The sequence below is a fragment of the Trichoplusia ni genome, chromosome 15, assembly GCF_003590095.1.
Source record: "Trichoplusia ni isolate ovarian cell line Hi5 chromosome 15, tn1, whole genome shotgun sequence".
Classification (NCBI taxonomy): domain Eukaryota; kingdom Metazoa; phylum Arthropoda; class Insecta; order Lepidoptera; family Noctuidae; genus Trichoplusia; species Trichoplusia ni.
In genome coordinates, this window is record NC_039492.1 from 10,107,269 (window position 1) to 10,123,476 (window position 16,208).

Here is a 16,208-nt window from a genome sequence, read left to right on the forward strand (position 1 = left end):
TCAGCAACTTACTTTGGGTTCAGAACAATGTATGTGATGTTGTCCGCATTTATTTATTTATTTATAAGTACTTAGTAAAGTACTTTGGTACATAAGTACGTACTTCTTATTCAAGCTTTTAACAATGCATAGGGTTTGAAAAATAAATCTGCGGTTTGCATTGAATTGTCAATATATATATTTTTAATGTTCATAAATTCAATATACATTATAATATCAAGTAAAATGAATTACTATAATTTATATAGGCAATATTTTAACACATGTTAATCTATAGGTAAGTTTAACAATCTAAAGTTTACTTATTTTAACAATAATACAGCACTTGCTGTCCCACCGTCCATGTCTAATCACACATCTTACAAAATACAACAAAGACAAATATGGCAATAGGAATTCACATTGGCTAAATGTTACACCTAATTATATGTATAATATTGTGTTTTCAACTATACACATTCGTAAAGAAGGAAATACCATAATATGCAAGATTTATATTGCACAAGTAACAAAATCTGTTATAATATAGTACATCATGCCTTTTTATGTAAAAATAAAATTTTCATATAAAACCTAAATTTGAAGCCTTAAAATTAATATTTGGCACAACTTAAACTAATCTAAACCTAAAATGACGGGTTATTTATATTGTACAGTTTTCCACGCCATGCTATACACATAAGTAATCTTTGGTTTGTCTAGCCCACCGCTCCCAATCTGGAATTGCTTAAAACTAAATTAAATAATAAAAATATAATAATGTCGAGTATGTTACTCAAACAGGATCGCTTATTCCGATTACCTACAATAGTTTAATATTAGTTATAGGTACATAATACAACTATTCAGATAACTTTGGATTGAGTTGTAAAAGTTTTTATTAAAAAAACACAAGTTGAATACTGTTGTTTTTTATATGGAACATTGAAATCACAGACTAGATTATATTAGGTAGATGGAGCCCAACCAACCGGATTCGGAATGAAGCTGACATAACCTCTCGTGCTGTAAATATCTTCAGTACGGGTATAAAATCTCTTTTTTTTTCAATTAGTCATTGATTGGAATGCTGTAAGGCACTACACTCCATATACGTATTCTCTGGTCTGTGTTTTAATTTGGTAATATATTGTTAATGACAATGAAATTCAGTTGCGACAAATGTTTTGAATACTGTGTGCATGATACCTAACGTACACTAGATGAATGAGGTATATACTGCTTGTAATAATTTATGTAATTCGTTGCTCAGAAACCTTTAAAATTAATTTATCTACTTATATTAAATTTATAAAATATAGAATAGAAATAATCATTTAGGTATCTCTTATTGTATTTTTTGCTTAGGAACTTTCTGATCTAATATACTGCTGTGATAAACAATGAGATAAAATTGATTAGTTTTAGTATCAAATGATAAGTGAGCATGAATTTGTGAAATAGTATGTACTTAACACTACGTATCAAATTAAGTACATTTACCAATAAATTGAATGTACCCATGTGTGTGTACTCGTGGCTATTATTTAGCATAAAATGATTTTGCGAGTTATTTGCATACTTGAAGTTTGTCGTTATATTAAATATATTTTCAACGTTACACAAGTATCGATCCTACGCTATACGTTATGTTCAAAAGTTATTTTATCCTATTGCGTTCAATAAACAGATGTTTTATTGTCACCATATTCATTGTGCTACACTGCAGCCTGGACACCGCACAATTTCACAAATGTATGTTTATCGAGTAATAAAGCGATCATATTTACACATAAATTCTTAATATGTACATTATTATATTTACAACTTATTCAATGGTAATCTTTCGACTAATTCAAAGAGTTTTTTAAACACAGCAGAGATCCCATAGGAGTATTATGGAATGCTTTAAACTTAATTAAGATTTAATCTATCTAAACACTTAATAATACAATACGAGAAGCTTATACTTATTAAATTTTATATGTTTTAATAACAGAGTATATTTCCATTCATATACGGATCTTGGAATTCTTAATTATAATGTTTTATCTTAGAAATGAGCTCAACTCGTCACTTGTTGGTTGCATTACCCTACTCCTGTCGTAGCTGCGGATCATGAAGTGCGGTGAGAGATGCGATGTTCAACAAGTAGCGTGAACGTTGATGATGTTCAGTTCAAAAGCGGATCTCTTATGTAGACAAGACCGAGTCTCTTGTAGTTAAGACCGAGAACCAAGCCAGTAGCACTGATAACTTGTTACCTCGTAACGGAACACACTAGATACACATATAACCTTTACGTTAGTGTGCTACTGCGCACAATACTTTCGCTTTAATTTTATATATGTATGGCTGGCATTTGTATATTATACATTCATTTATGTTTCAATAATTATCAAATTGTCCATTGTGTAATACAACATAAACACTTCAGGCTTTATTATAAAAGAATCAATAACGCCAATTCTACTACAAAGGTAGGAAAGGATCCAAAAATACCGTTTATAAATATACATTGTTCACAATTTGCTTGACCATCAAACCAAGCGTAAATAAGGTAATCTTAATAGTTGCACTTAACCAGGACCATAAAATAATGTTTTAACAACGACGACTCATTTTTATAATATTATTAAAGCTTAATCGATTTTAGTCCATTACATTATAAAAAATAATAAAACAATCGTTATTTGTTGGAGTATTATGCTACAGGTACTGACCGTTTGGTATGATTAAATAATATAAAATATACCTACTACCTGTTTAAAAGTTTTTGGCTTAGTTTATGGCACTTTTGGAGGATATTTGGCAATCAATATTATAAATAGTTATTCCAAATTAAGTATGTTCTACAGTATAAAATATGATCTTGAGCAATGACCTTAATTAAGTTGGAAACAAAAATACCGGGCAATGAATACTTTAATATCGATGAGCATATGAATGTTCAATAACACGAGTTGAATTCAGAATTTCCATCTTTAGTCCATTACTTAGTATCAGTAATCTTGCTAATTAGAGTATTGAAAATATCATATATTAATTATTGTAGTTAAACTTCAGTATATTTACAATTGGCGTACCGATAAAATTCAAAGCAGTCAACACGAACCTCTTTAGATCTTGGTGCTCTTTTGTAATTTAACGAGTGCACTAGAATATTTATTTTTTTAACAAAAGCTAAACCAAATTTTGTTCCAATCGAAACGAGTTGCAATCTAATCCCTGTAGGGCTTGCAAATGGCGAACCTGTGATTCATATGTTGGCTGTACGATCCTGAATGGGAGAATTTCTTAAAGCACTTGCAGCACTGGAAGGGCTTTTCTCCGGTGTGCAGCCGTTTGTGTTCGGTTAGATGATGTTTGTGTTTGAAAGCTTTCGGGCATTCTACACACTTGTAAGGACGTTGACCTGAAAATAATGTACAAATTAAAATCTTAAAATGGTGACCAATTGGAAAGACAGATTAGATTCGTGTTAAAAATGTTATTTACTGACCTGAGTGCTCGTATTTATGTCTTGCTAGGGAGCTTTGCTTCACAAAGGTTTTGTCACATTGGTCGCATACAAATTGGCCTTCGCCCTCCTTGTATTCTACTCCCTGTTTAAGTTTACTCTTCTTAAGTACTGTTGCTTCATCTTCGATATCGTTGGGCGCTTGGATCTCATCCCACGGTGCTCTCTCGTATGATGGACTTGAAGTTTGACGGTTGATGTCACTTGTCAGGTGCATGTTTAGTACGGGAGATCGCGCGTTTACCATATCGTTGTATTGAAGGAGTTTGTCCATTGGTACTATTGGATTGACATGTAACTTTTGTGGTAGCAATCGTTTCTGCCCATTAATATTCTCTCCCGGCGAAGGTGACAATCGAAAATCGGTAAAAGACGAGGAAGAACAATTGGAATGTGGGTAAGTATTCAGATAGTTCGTGCGATGAGGTGTTGTACTACGGGAAGATTTCTGACTTAGGTTAACTGCTTCTTCAGAGTCGGAATGTGTCACAGAAATGCTGCACGGTGGCGATGGCGAAGGACTCGACGTCACCGACTGATTAGACTTTTTTGTAGATAAATCTAAAGGTTGGTCTGATGCAGTCAAAGATTGCGTCATTCTTCTTTCTCGAGCTCTATTATTTTGGAACCAAACTTGTACCACCCTGTTATCAAGGCCAATCTGCTGAGCTATTCGTTTGAATTCTTCCCGATTTGGTCGGGGATTTAATTGGTAATGCTCCTTTAATACAGTTTGTTGTTCTTCGCTGAGTGCTGTACGCACTCTGATTTTTCTATCATTATCGTGTATTGATATTTTATCGTCCCGATCCTCTCTATTAAAGTCTTCGTCTTCACTTGCACTTACACCACTTTGTATAGAAGCGCGCATTTCAGCTTCTAATCTATTAAGAGCTACCGTTTCGGCGACCTGAGCTGCCAATCCCTCGTGTTTTCTAAATACATTTCCACAAAGCATCTTTTCGTGGTCTAATAGGTCACTTTTACAATTAAAAGTTAAGTTGCATTTCAAACATCGATGTGTGTCATCTGGCTCTTCCTTGACAACTACATGAGAAGTAGGTGGTGACTCTATGCTCGGACAAATATTGCCTGAAACTGGCGAAAGCTTTTCCATATTGGTCCTGAAGAAATGTTTAGTCACAGATGCGCTCACCGATTCTAATATGGAATTGAAACCGGAATGGTTTTCGGCATTGTTATTTAAAGGGACAGAATCGAAGTTATGGGAGGGAGATCTCGCGTCCTCTCTGTCCTCTTTTTCTTTTTTTATAGACACGGCTTCTTCATCCTCGATGTCCATAACTAATTCTGCGCTTCCTTCTGATCGTTTATCATCTTCTTCTGTCACTTCTTCAATTAGATCCTCTGGATCACCCAGCTGAGGGCTACTACGCTTTGGACTAACAGGATTCTCTATCTTTCTCTGTTGATATTGAGAAGAAGCTAGTTGCTCTAGGAACTGGCTAAGGGATGTGGGTATACTGTAAGGAGCTATACCACTGGCTGGGCTCATAGGCATACCGGGTGGCATGTAGAAAGGAATTCCAGGCTGCCCCAGTGGCGGACGATGAAAATTATTTTCTTGCGAAGACATTGATGCAAAAAACGCAGCAGGCATGGGAAGAAATGAGTTGCCATTCGGTGAAATATTATTATTCAACTGAGAAGCGACCATAGCGTTCGTCCTCTTCCTTGAAGGGCTCCGCTCTGGGTTTAATGCAGGATTATTAGGTTTTATTCTTCCCATTTTAAGGTTCATAACGAGACATTTCTTAGAAGTCATGTGACTGGAATAAGAACCAGAATGGGAAAACTTTTTTCCGCAATTTGCACATTCGAAAGGTTTTTCTCCACTGTGTATCCGCAAGTGCTCCTTAAGATGGTGTTTAAACTTAAATGCTTTGTCGCAATCATTGCATTTAAACTTGCGAAGCAGTGCGCTTTCGTCATGGCTTATCATGTGGCGCTGCAGTCTGTACACGTTTGCAAAACTCTTGTGGCAAATCTTGCATGACTGTGAAAAAGGAAAAAGACACGTTTAGTTTAGGATAAAGTTGGGTCTTTTACCTACCCTTAGTGCCTTGTTTATTATTTTAGTATTTATAATTATCATGTCCAAGTAAAATTATAATATGACAAAATAACTTGGGTGGATTAAACAGCATCCATTTGCTTATTATCTAGTGAGTGACAATGTTTGGTCGTTATGTAATACAATGGGCACTGACATATTTGACTGTATCCACCTGTGTGTTGGGCGCGTGCAGGGTCTCGTGGCGCTCGAGCTGCTCGCGCGTGGGGTAGGCACCGCGGCACTGGCTGCACGAGAAGGGGCCGCCGGGCCCGAGGGGAGAGCCGCCCCGCTCTTCTTCTTCTTCAGACGGCTTGCTCTCCGACCCACCGCTGGCCAGCGGGCGGACTGCACAATTAAATTTCGGTAAGTTTCTAATTCATAGTTCATCAATTATATGCAATTATTTAATTTTTATTAGCTACAATTCTTTTTTGTTTATTGCTAATATGTATGTATGTAGAAAACTGGTAAAACCAACAAAAAGTTAATCGAAAAACTGACATACTAAAGAAAAGAGCTCACAAGAAATACACTTCACATAGGAATTCTTGATAAAGTGTTACAGTATAGCATGTGTGATGCCGGCAAAAGTATTGCCGGTAAAATTATATATACCTTAGTATAATAACGCTACCATCGTAAACCCCATTTCGAAATAAACAATAATCCGTGTTGTTAACAATTAAAATGATTGCGGACACCTTTACGGCGATGTTAGCTTTATAAAAACAAATATGGCAGCTACAATTCAATTTTGAGGCGGTTATTTCGGTAATATGGCCGTTATTCCAGTGTAATATCGTTTTTAAAAGCGGCTACGGCGAGTGTGCGCCGTAAATCAAATATAATAAAGAGCAAAACAACGGGGCGACGTATTAATTAGTGCGGCCGAGCGTTGGCCGTGTCCTCCACATCCATACGTTGTAATCTGCTGTTGGGACACCGGTATTGAATTTTAGGAAATATGACTAACACCATATACCGCACATGACTACCTGCTCTTCTAATAAATGTAACCTATCACTTCAGCGGGCCAATGCAGTACCTAGTGACTAAATTGAGCATCTCTAACACAAATCTAAATTTAATTCGTCCTTATGTTTAGGCTCAAGTCCTAACAAGCACCATCACTTTGACTGTTATCATGTTGAAATGCCTACAAACGCCTATAACATGAAACCGCAAAATTTTAACATTGCCTAATTTATGTTCACTAAACGTTGTCAAATTAATTTTGGATGGATACAGAGAATGTTTGTGAATTATTTGACATTTCACTTTTTTTATAAGCGTGTCTTAAATAGTAGTCGCAACGGTTCCCAAATTGTAAAGATTTGTAGTATTGCTACTCTCTACTAGATGGCGCTGAGCGTTGCGTTGAAATACTGTATGTTAAAATAAGACCCTCCCATTCATAGATTTAAGTTGGTAAATGAGATATTATTGTTAATAGTTTCGCTATTTTTTTTTAACTTATCAAATCGATCGGCGTTAATAATTTTTTAAGTTTAGTTTAAGTTAAATATGTGACTAGCTTTATGTTGTATTGTATTAGATGTCTTTTATTCAATTTAAAAAGATTTTGAGCAGCTTGTTAAGTACATTTAATTTATATCGTTTATTAGGTGAAACGGACGTACACCTACACACAGCACTATCGGTGGTTCAGTAATCTGTGCGCACGGGCAGAGTGCGTCCGTTAACCACTGATAAAAAACCTACATGCACGCACACGAACGCAACGCGCTTCCTATTGCTGCTACAACAAATAACAATTATCAGAGGCACGCACACTCGCACACTCGCCGAGCGCCGTGAGCCCAACAGATAAGAGTTTGATTGTTGATCGCAGCACACAAGCGCGCGCTCCGGTGATTGGTCGCACCTGTGTCGGCGGGCGGCGGAGCGCCCAAGTGTTTGCTTTACTCCAAGAAAAAACTCCGCCTGTCCGACTGCAGCCACCATGTTGTAGCCTCTCGCTCAGAATTGTAATTGCCCGTTGAAAGAATTATTATTGAACTGTTTAGACACGAGCTATTTGTTCGGTTATTATATCGCATTGTAGCCGTAGCGCATCTGTACCTTGTTATATGACATGGCGATTTACATTATAATATATGTACTTCCGTTCTCATAATATTTGCTAAATATTAGTCCAGTAATTATTAGGTATTATTAAATACGCACAGATTACTCTGAAGTTCAGATAATAAAATATATTTATACCTATGCCGTGATCGTTGTACCTAATGTGGACATACAGCAGGTACTTATAATAATATTTTACGCAATTATTATTTGAATAATTCTGAACAAATTCTAATCCAAGGCACTGGATACTAGTATTGAAAATTGTGTATTCGCTTCCAATCCTAAATATACTAAATGTTAATAAGATACATTAAATAATAACATACCCGGTTTACTATTCATAATGTTACTAATTATGATAACGATAAGGTCGATAAAAATAATGCGAAAACAGGTATAAAATACAAAGCAGCATTCTGCTCAGGAGTTACTCGGACACTGTTCAAGGCTCTATTAAACTACTCAACTGAGATAATAGATTATTCCTCAGTAGGTAATGTAGAATTAGAACAAGGTAATGTTAAGCGGGATCCAGGCTATGTCATCAACACCGACTTGGCTCCAGTCTCGTTAGAACACATATATATTATTATAAATCTTGCTTATATTATAACGTGTGTATGTAGAGTTAAAAAATACAAGTTATTCAATAATTCGTTATCCGTTTATATTAGCTGTAGCAAAGACACTCATTACAACTTCGTGCATTCCGAAATTAAGCATTTGATAGCGACATAGAGTAGCAAAGTAGAAAATACAATATAGAATTAAAAATGAAATCGGCTGAATTAGCCAGAGACGTGAGTCATGAAGTTATCGACAAGGTATGGCAATACCACTTAAATGATTGACAGTTAATTTACAAAGCGACTCTCGATAAAAGAGGTATTAATAATTTTAAAATTAATTTGGTCCTAAAATTACTGCTCGCTGCGAAGGAGTACTGTTGAATCTGTTTTTTAAATACTTTAATCGACTCTACATTTTTGGTTTATGAACCTTTCGTGTGATTGACCCACGCTCGTAATAATTACCGTCGTATGCACGGCCGAAATGAAATGGCGCGAGGAAGCGGCGAGCGTTCCTTTGTATGTGTGTGTAAGCATTTTAAATTTCGCGCCATAACATAGACCGGTGATACAGGATGTTTATTTTTGATTGTTGAAAAATCTTTAATGCTGGATTAGAAATAAAAAACGTGTACAAAATTGTATCTTTTTATTTATTAAATTATTAACAAACATTAAAAGTTGTTCCTTATAATTAGTTACAAATAAAAAAAAATTAATTGGTTTATTTTAATCTAAAAAAATTTCCTTTCTTTTTTCTTTTTATTGTCTTTTTAAATCTTTTCGTTTCCATTCCTTCTGAATTTTTCAAGATCAATTATAATTTACGTCGCCTCCTTCTATTCAAAATCTGATCTTGCAAAATTTATAATTGAAGCAATGGAAACAAAAATACTTAAAAAGACAATAAAAATAAAGGAAAAATTTCTAGGAAAAGGATAATTTTCTAAATAATGACAATAACCATAGAATAAAAATGACCACTTTACGGAAAAAGGAAGGGTAATGAGTTTGACACCCTATGTATGTATGTATGTATCTGAATCGGTTGTTAGACCGTAGCTCAAAAAGTACTCATCAGATTTTGACAAATGAGGTGTCGATTGATTCGTCTTAACACCAGGAGTGTCATAGGCTAGTTTTTTCTATAAAAAATAGGCTACTTTAAAAAAAAAGCCGATGAGACAGAAAAAGTTGCACTAAATAAATTGATTTCTTCACAAATAACGTACTTGCATTAGTTTTGATTCAATGAGTATTGAAATACCATTTGGCATTACAAATATTACTTAAAATAAATAAAAAATAAAATAGCAAAGATTGAATAATTAGAAATTGTTCGACCTGCTAGCGCCATCTCTTGTGTGTTGACCGTATTATTTGGAAATGCTCTAGACACGGTATTTGTCCTGAACGTGAAGTTTGAGTAATTGTCACAAGCCACCAAAAAGAGAAAAATAAAAATAAAAGTTATAAAAACTAAAACCCGACTACGGAAAAAAGCATCTGAAAAGTATGAAACAAGAATATATTCCAGAATCAACGAAATACGGTATAGTGAGCATCTCCAGGTTATGGCCGTATTCGCATGCCGTTATGATTTATGCGTGCTTATTTAAGTGCTTACAATGGCATGCGACTACGGCCATAACCTGGAGATGCTCACTACCGTATTTCGTTGATTCTGGAATATATTCTTGTTTCATACTTTTCAGATGCTTTTTTCCGTAGTCGGGTTTTTTTGTGGCACGATGTTAGTTATACCTACATTAGCGACAAAATTTTATAAATTTTCGAGAGTGTGGTATTCAATCCAACATTGACCGAGACAAAGGAACTTCTGACACTTCTGGCAAACGGTGTTAACTTCTTTCCGTATTTTTTTTAAGGAGCAACGAACGCAGCGGTTTCTTTTAATTTTGTTTCTTTTGCTCCCCGCTCGATCTTCTAAAGAATCTGCATAGATTGGAAAGTGATTATCACCATCTAAGCGGAGAAGAGCAGGAGGATTTATTAGCCGAGATAAGGTCAAATTTGGGTATTTCTGAGCCAGTTGCTCCGCCAATTTATATCTGAATTGCCTGTGGCTGAGGGGATTTGTGCTGTTCTCGCGATGTATGATAAAAATGTTCAAAATGCTAACATTTATTAGCCGTTTGAACACTTTCAAGTACCATTTCATCCCCCTTTTGCGTTCCATTAAGTACATGGACAGCATTTGATCTTTTAAATCTACACCGCCCATGTACTTATTGTAGTCGTGCACAACCACAGGCTTCAATATTTGTTGTCCTGCTCTTCTTCCAGGCAACATGTCCGCATTGTGGTAAGTCGACACTGTGGTTACTAATTTAACGTCTTTCCAGGATAAGACAGATACGTCACCACAGTGTCTACTTACCACTGCTGCTTTTTGAAGTTTCCTTTCGTTGAGAATTTGTATGTCCCTCGGTGTCCCCATTCTTCGCCTGTTCAGAGTTCCGATGACATCGGTCTTATTCAACTTTAAAAATCGTGTCAAAGTAACTGAATTATAAAAGTTATCCATTACAAGACAGTGACCTTTGTTGAGGAATCTTTGCATGAGCCTTAGCACCACTTTCGCACTTGCGCTCGTAAAGCCATACAAGGAGTCCTCCGCAGAGTCCCCTGTCTGTGGATATTTTTTTCCCGTGTAAACCTCAAATTTGAGCAAATAGCCTGTAACCGCCTCGCAAAGTTCATAAAATTTGATACCAAACCGTGCTGCTTTTGTACGGATACACTGAATCCAACTCAAGCGTCCTTTAAAAAGCAGCAACGATTCGTCAATGCTTATTTCTCTGCGAGGCGTGTACATGCTATTAAACTTTTTATTACAATGGTCAATGATGGGTTGTATCTTAGCAACTTTACGATCGGAACCATGAACACTGATAGTATTGTTATCGACAAAGTGCAGGAAACGCATGAGTAGCCAGTACCGTTTTATACTCATAAGTTTACGAAAACCTGGCATGGCCAGGGTACCCGTGCTCCAGTATTCACTCACACGTCCTGCGACCATCAGCGACATAAAAATCATCACCGCAAAGAGCTTGTACAGCTCATCAGTAGTGGTTTCTACCCAATCATTTAATCGAGAATGCGCCGAGATACCGTCCGGTAACTCGGATGCTTGCGCTATCGTTTGCCAGGCATACTCGTTGGTCTGTGCCACAATACTGTTCATTATATCGTGATCCCAAACATGAGTGAATAGCTTCAGAGGATCTGTTTCCTTAATATTGGGACCTCGCTCGCCTGCCTGGGAATAAACTTCCGGTTGACCTCTAAATGTACTATAATCGCTTGACCAATTGAAAGATTCAGACAGCCTCTCGTGTTCTTCGGGATCTTCCTCAACATCTTCGGCTGTCTCTTCCAGGATAGCTCGAAGCTCCTCCAGCGACATAGGTTCCTCCTCTTCCTCACTGCCCGAATCCACTCTTAGCTCCTCGCCTAATGGCCCACTGAGTATCTACAAGAGTAAATTGCCATTTATGATAATTCTTTTTGATAATGTGACAAATATAATCATATTCATTTATAATTAATCAGAGGGAGAATGCGTGCAAAACTCTAAAAATAAAAAGTAAAAAAAAATTGTTAAATATCTACCTCGGAATAAGACATATCAAGGTCATGAGGCCTTTGATTAGGCTGCCAATCATAATCGTCGTCATCGGGAAAATGTCTTCCGGTACCCTACAAAGATGAAAATTGAAAAAAATATTTACTTGTTAGAATTCCCTGATTAACAAAAATATTTGATACAAATATTTATTAGCAGCATACCACACTTTTTGAAGTGCTGGCTTCGGGAAGCCCGACGTCGTCAATAATTCGGTCTGGCTCCATTACCTACGGTTATTTAGGATAGATTAGTTTTTTATTTATTTATTTATTTCAATGATGACAGAATGAAAGAAATAAAAAAAAAAATCTGTACCAGTTAGTCAATTATGCCATTTAATAGTTTATTGGACGACGTAGATCTTGCCTAGTACCTTCTTGTGTCCACGTAGAGAAAATGAGTTAATTTGATTAAGAAATCAATTTTATTTTTGAAAATAAAAACATATTCTTCTTGGAATGATCTGATCAATGAATTTAAAAAAAGAATCAAATTAAAATTAAGAATTTATGAGCAACATTCGTCTGGGGGATAGTGATCATATACACTATAACCACATTTGCACCAGAAAAAATTTGATAGTAGAAGCCGACGAATTGTATTTCTACTCATGATGACACGGAAGTGCCTTATGGAGTTATTAACTTCCGTGTGGCAAATATGACAAATATTTTCCCGCAAGAAATGGGTTTCCTCCCATGGCCACATACACTCTCCTTTATAGCAAGAAATATAGTCGCGTTTATGCAAAAACCGGTCAAGATCCAGGACCACAACCATGATGAATTCCTAAAAAGAAGAGAAAACCACTAATGACTTATTGATACTTTCTGATATTTATTGCTTTCGCTTTTATAATATTATAAAGTTAAGATAGATACGCGAGAAAAACCGTGTGCAGAAAAATAGTTACGAAAACTTGGACGAAACCATATGAAACGCTAGTAGTTTTACGTGAGCGAAATCGATTAACAACACCAGTTATTTTTTTTTTTTTTATATCATGAGCATGTATAGTATCGTTTATTAGTAAAAAATATTGAAATAGTAAAATAATATTGTTTTTTTTCATCTCGTTTCATTCCATTCCATCTCATTCCATTTATTTAATAACAAGTGTCAATAACGCCATAAAATGCGCAATTTATTTCATTGTCGCTATATACAGTTTACACTGCAATTATAATATATAGTTCAATATATCAATGGATTCAAACAAAACAACATACTGTACAAAAACATCAAGACTGACGTAACATGACGCCATTCGATTGCGTCATCTGCGTCACGTAAATGCAAGCCCTATTATGAGAATGTGTGCGTGCATTTTGCATGACCTTAGAAAATGTCAATTATTTTTCATATTCTGATAAAAAATGTACTAAAACCTTTATGCAATTCGAAAGTTAATGAAATTTCCTTTATAATGATATATAATAACGACATTTTTTTAAGATAGATGCAAATATAAATCGATAAGAAAATCAAAACATTGACAGAAAAAACATCGCGAGAGATTTGATCGTAGAAATATCACAAATCAAGTTAATAATACATTTATTTTCAATTGTTTTATGTTCTACATAATATAAACAAAAGCAAAATAGACAAGAATACTTACAGTTGTTTATTTTCGTGAGAATCACACAAAAGGAATTTCACCGGTCGCACGTGTCACCAGAATGCACTTGTTTTTACTTGTCGATCCCATTCCCATGACGAAATCCATTCAGTCTAATGGCCGCCCGTGACAGATTCATTCAGTACGTTTTCGTTGCAAAAAAAAATTTACCCAAAAGTCCAAAGAATAGAGAACAAAATCGCATTTAAAAAGTTTGTTAGTTTTGGACGTGGATCCACGCTTAGGCACACGAGGGTAAAGATTTTTCGAACGTGGATCCACGTCTAAAACACACGAAAGGTTCTGAAGTTCTTATCTGTAGTAAACCTGCTGTTCTGTGAATCTAATCCTATTTGCTAAACTTATCTGAGACGTGATTAATGTTTATTATACGTTTACAGTGAGTATATTTAAATTAACTTAAAGTATTGTTAGAGATTCTCTGGACACTTGTATTCTGTTGCTTTTTCCATAAAACGCGATCAAAAATACAATCGTGCATCAGAGCATTTGGCGGAGAACAGTAATAAAATATTTTTTTACTAATTTATTCATCCGCTTTCCTCAAACTCGCAGATAAAATATTACGCATTGTAGGTCGTCCGAATGCATCAAACGTCCCTATTATTTTATCCACTCCAGACAGGCGGCACTCAAAGAGAAGGAATAAAATAAAAAGTAAGACAGAAAAAAGCAAATGAATTAAAACAACATAATCATTTACGATTTAAGACGGTGAAAGCGAGCGGGGTTCCCCTCGACAAACGAAACTTTCTTTCAAGTCTGTGTACCTGTTCCCGATTTTCAAGTGGATGAATTATATCCCGAGGGAGACTAGGGGAGACTACCGAACACGAAGGTTATTTCTAATGAAGACGTGTTCTAGTTTCTATTTTTAATGTTTCAGAGGTGATGGTTATAATTTTGCCATATCACACCTGCAGATATTACACTTTTTTATTATCAAAAATAAACTGTCGCAGGATTATAAAGTTACGAAGTTTGTTTGTATTTGTTGTCACTTCGTCGATTAATATCAAAAGTTGAATATAAATATTTTTTTCCCAGAGTATACTTGTGAACGTATTATCTTTTAGGAATAGTTTAAAAATGTAGAATGAAAATAAAATAACTTGTGAAGAAATTCAAATAATAAGGGCGATACATAAAGAAGTAAAATGCAAATAAAACAAAAAGAAAGGAAGCTTACTTAAGGCCGCGAGCCGCCTGGCCGAGGTGGTGGACGTGGGGACCTGCTTACTCCTCATGTCCGCAAGCCAACCGGCCGCCAAGCATTCGTACCAACCGCCAACTCCCATTAACGGGCTCTGCACTTTCATCGAGCGACACCTCTGTTCTCACACCTCACTAACCGCGACCACGGGCTATCTAACAACGCGATAAGCACTTCGCGGCGGCGTCGGATTCCTATCTACGTCGTACTACACCGAGATTTCACAGCCTCCGCTGACGTCAGCGGTAAAAGTCCTAGTTTCAGTACAGGGGGTGCACGTGCACTGCAGGTGGCTGGCGGCGCGCTACTCACATCGGCAGGCGCCCCACACGTTGGCCAGGCTCCACAGGCGGTACGAGTAGCTGTCACCATAGCACCCGAACATGCTCTCATCGGTTCTCGCGACCATGGCCCGCGCGCGCGGACTGACGTGCTCTTGGCGGCGCGGCGCGCGGCGGAATGATGCCGGCCCGCCTCTCGCCCCGCCCTGCGCGCCCGCGCCCCCCGCACCCCGCTCCGCGCGCCCGCTCACCTCCCGCGACCTCCCCCCACCTATACTTAATTAGTAGAGCCGACTACCGACTGCGACTGCTGAGCCGTGTCTCACCACGACTCTAATAACGATACACCACCGATATAACACCTTCGCATTATAATGACCACCGCTTTTTACAGCCTGCACCTATGGCTGCGGCTCCAATCATTGTGTTGTTTATTTACATGCTCTACGCTCCACCTTCTAAAAGTATCTACCTGTCTCTATCCAACTTATTGGTAAGTTTGGTTAATTTCATAGGTAAAATTATACTTGAATGCCTCAGAAACTCTTTATGGTAATGTAGAGCAAGAACGAAAGGAAAAAATAAAGGGAAATAAATAGAAGAGAGTCCAAATACTTGAAGAAAGTTGTATTTCAAAGTAGTATATAATAATACTTATACAAAAAATATATTTAGAAGTATGTTTTCGTATATTATATTGATTGTAGAGACTGGTTTCTGTAACTGCCCAGTGTTGCATTTTTAGTTCCGCTTTCGGTCACTAGATGGCGTTAGCAGTGGCACACAGGTCTAACGGAAACATTGCTGCTAACATACAGTACGTTGGTATAGTATAGCTGAAACTAGTATCATACCATGATGACTAAAAGAGCTAAGGACGATTTATTTTAATAATTAAAAAAATTACGAGCTTCCACTGGTTCAACATCTATCAATATTGAAGCAAACTTCAATAACCATTATTATAATGACTCGACTACTTGATTAATAGGTAGTAGACTAGCTTTATTATTGTTACTAGTAGTGGAGCTCTTAATGATTTGTTTTCTGTAAAAACATGTGGTAAGTAGCATGTTATTGTTCGCCTAATTATAGACGAGTTAATGGGGAGAGTCGATTGTTTACAATGAGGTGCTGTATATTCAAGACTCGACAGTTTTGTTAAGGACATTCATTTAAGT

At 36.5% G+C, this 16,208-nt stretch overlaps 2 protein-coding genes and 1 long non-coding RNA gene across 6 annotated transcripts; 1 reads left to right on the forward strand and 2 right to left on the reverse strand.

The window, feature by feature from the left end:
- Positions 1 to 149: 149 nt before the first annotated feature.
- On the reverse strand, positions 150 to 15,216 carry LOC113500987 (zinc finger protein 1). 3 transcript variants are annotated; one of them, XM_026881946.1, is made up of 4 exons: positions 15,059 to 15,216; positions 5,731 to 5,921; positions 3,482 to 5,516; positions 150 to 3,394 (listed from the first exon to the last, which is right to left on the reverse strand). In XM_026881946.1, exons 1-4 carry the CDS (start codon positions 15,153 to 15,155, stop codon positions 3,201 to 3,203), a joined length of 2,517 nt encoding a protein of 838 aa, XP_026737747.1. In that variant the 5' UTR covers positions 15,156 to 15,216; the 3' UTR covers positions 150 to 3,200. The 3 variants fall into 3 exon arrangements, with proteins under 3 accessions (XP_026737747.1, XP_026737746.1, XP_026737745.1); XM_026881945.1 differs by having other exon boundaries at positions 5,749 to 5,921; positions 14,723 to 15,152; XM_026881944.1 differs by having other exon boundaries at positions 14,723 to 15,152.
- On the forward strand, positions 5,876 to 8,876 carry LOC113500990. Its single transcript, XR_003401247.1, has 2 exons — positions 5,876 to 5,939; positions 7,429 to 8,876. It is a non-coding gene; the product is annotated as an uncharacterized LOC113500990 (long non-coding RNA).
- Positions 9,964 to 13,815, reverse strand: LOC113500989 (piggyBac transposable element-derived protein 4-like). 2 transcript variants are annotated; one of them, XM_026881947.1, is made up of 5 exons: positions 13,513 to 13,815; positions 12,207 to 12,680; positions 12,053 to 12,118; positions 11,876 to 11,962; positions 9,964 to 11,735 (listed from the first exon to the last, which is right to left on the reverse strand). In XM_026881947.1, exons 3-5 carry the CDS (start codon positions 12,113 to 12,115, stop codon positions 10,020 to 10,022), a joined length of 1,866 nt encoding a protein of 621 aa, XP_026737748.1. In that variant the 5' UTR covers positions 12,116 to 12,118; positions 12,207 to 12,680; positions 13,513 to 13,815; the 3' UTR covers positions 9,964 to 10,019. The 2 variants fall into 2 exon arrangements, with proteins under 2 accessions (XP_026737748.1, XP_026737749.1); XM_026881948.1 differs by lacking the exon at positions 12,207 to 12,680.
- Positions 15,217 to 16,208: the final 992 nt, after the last annotated feature.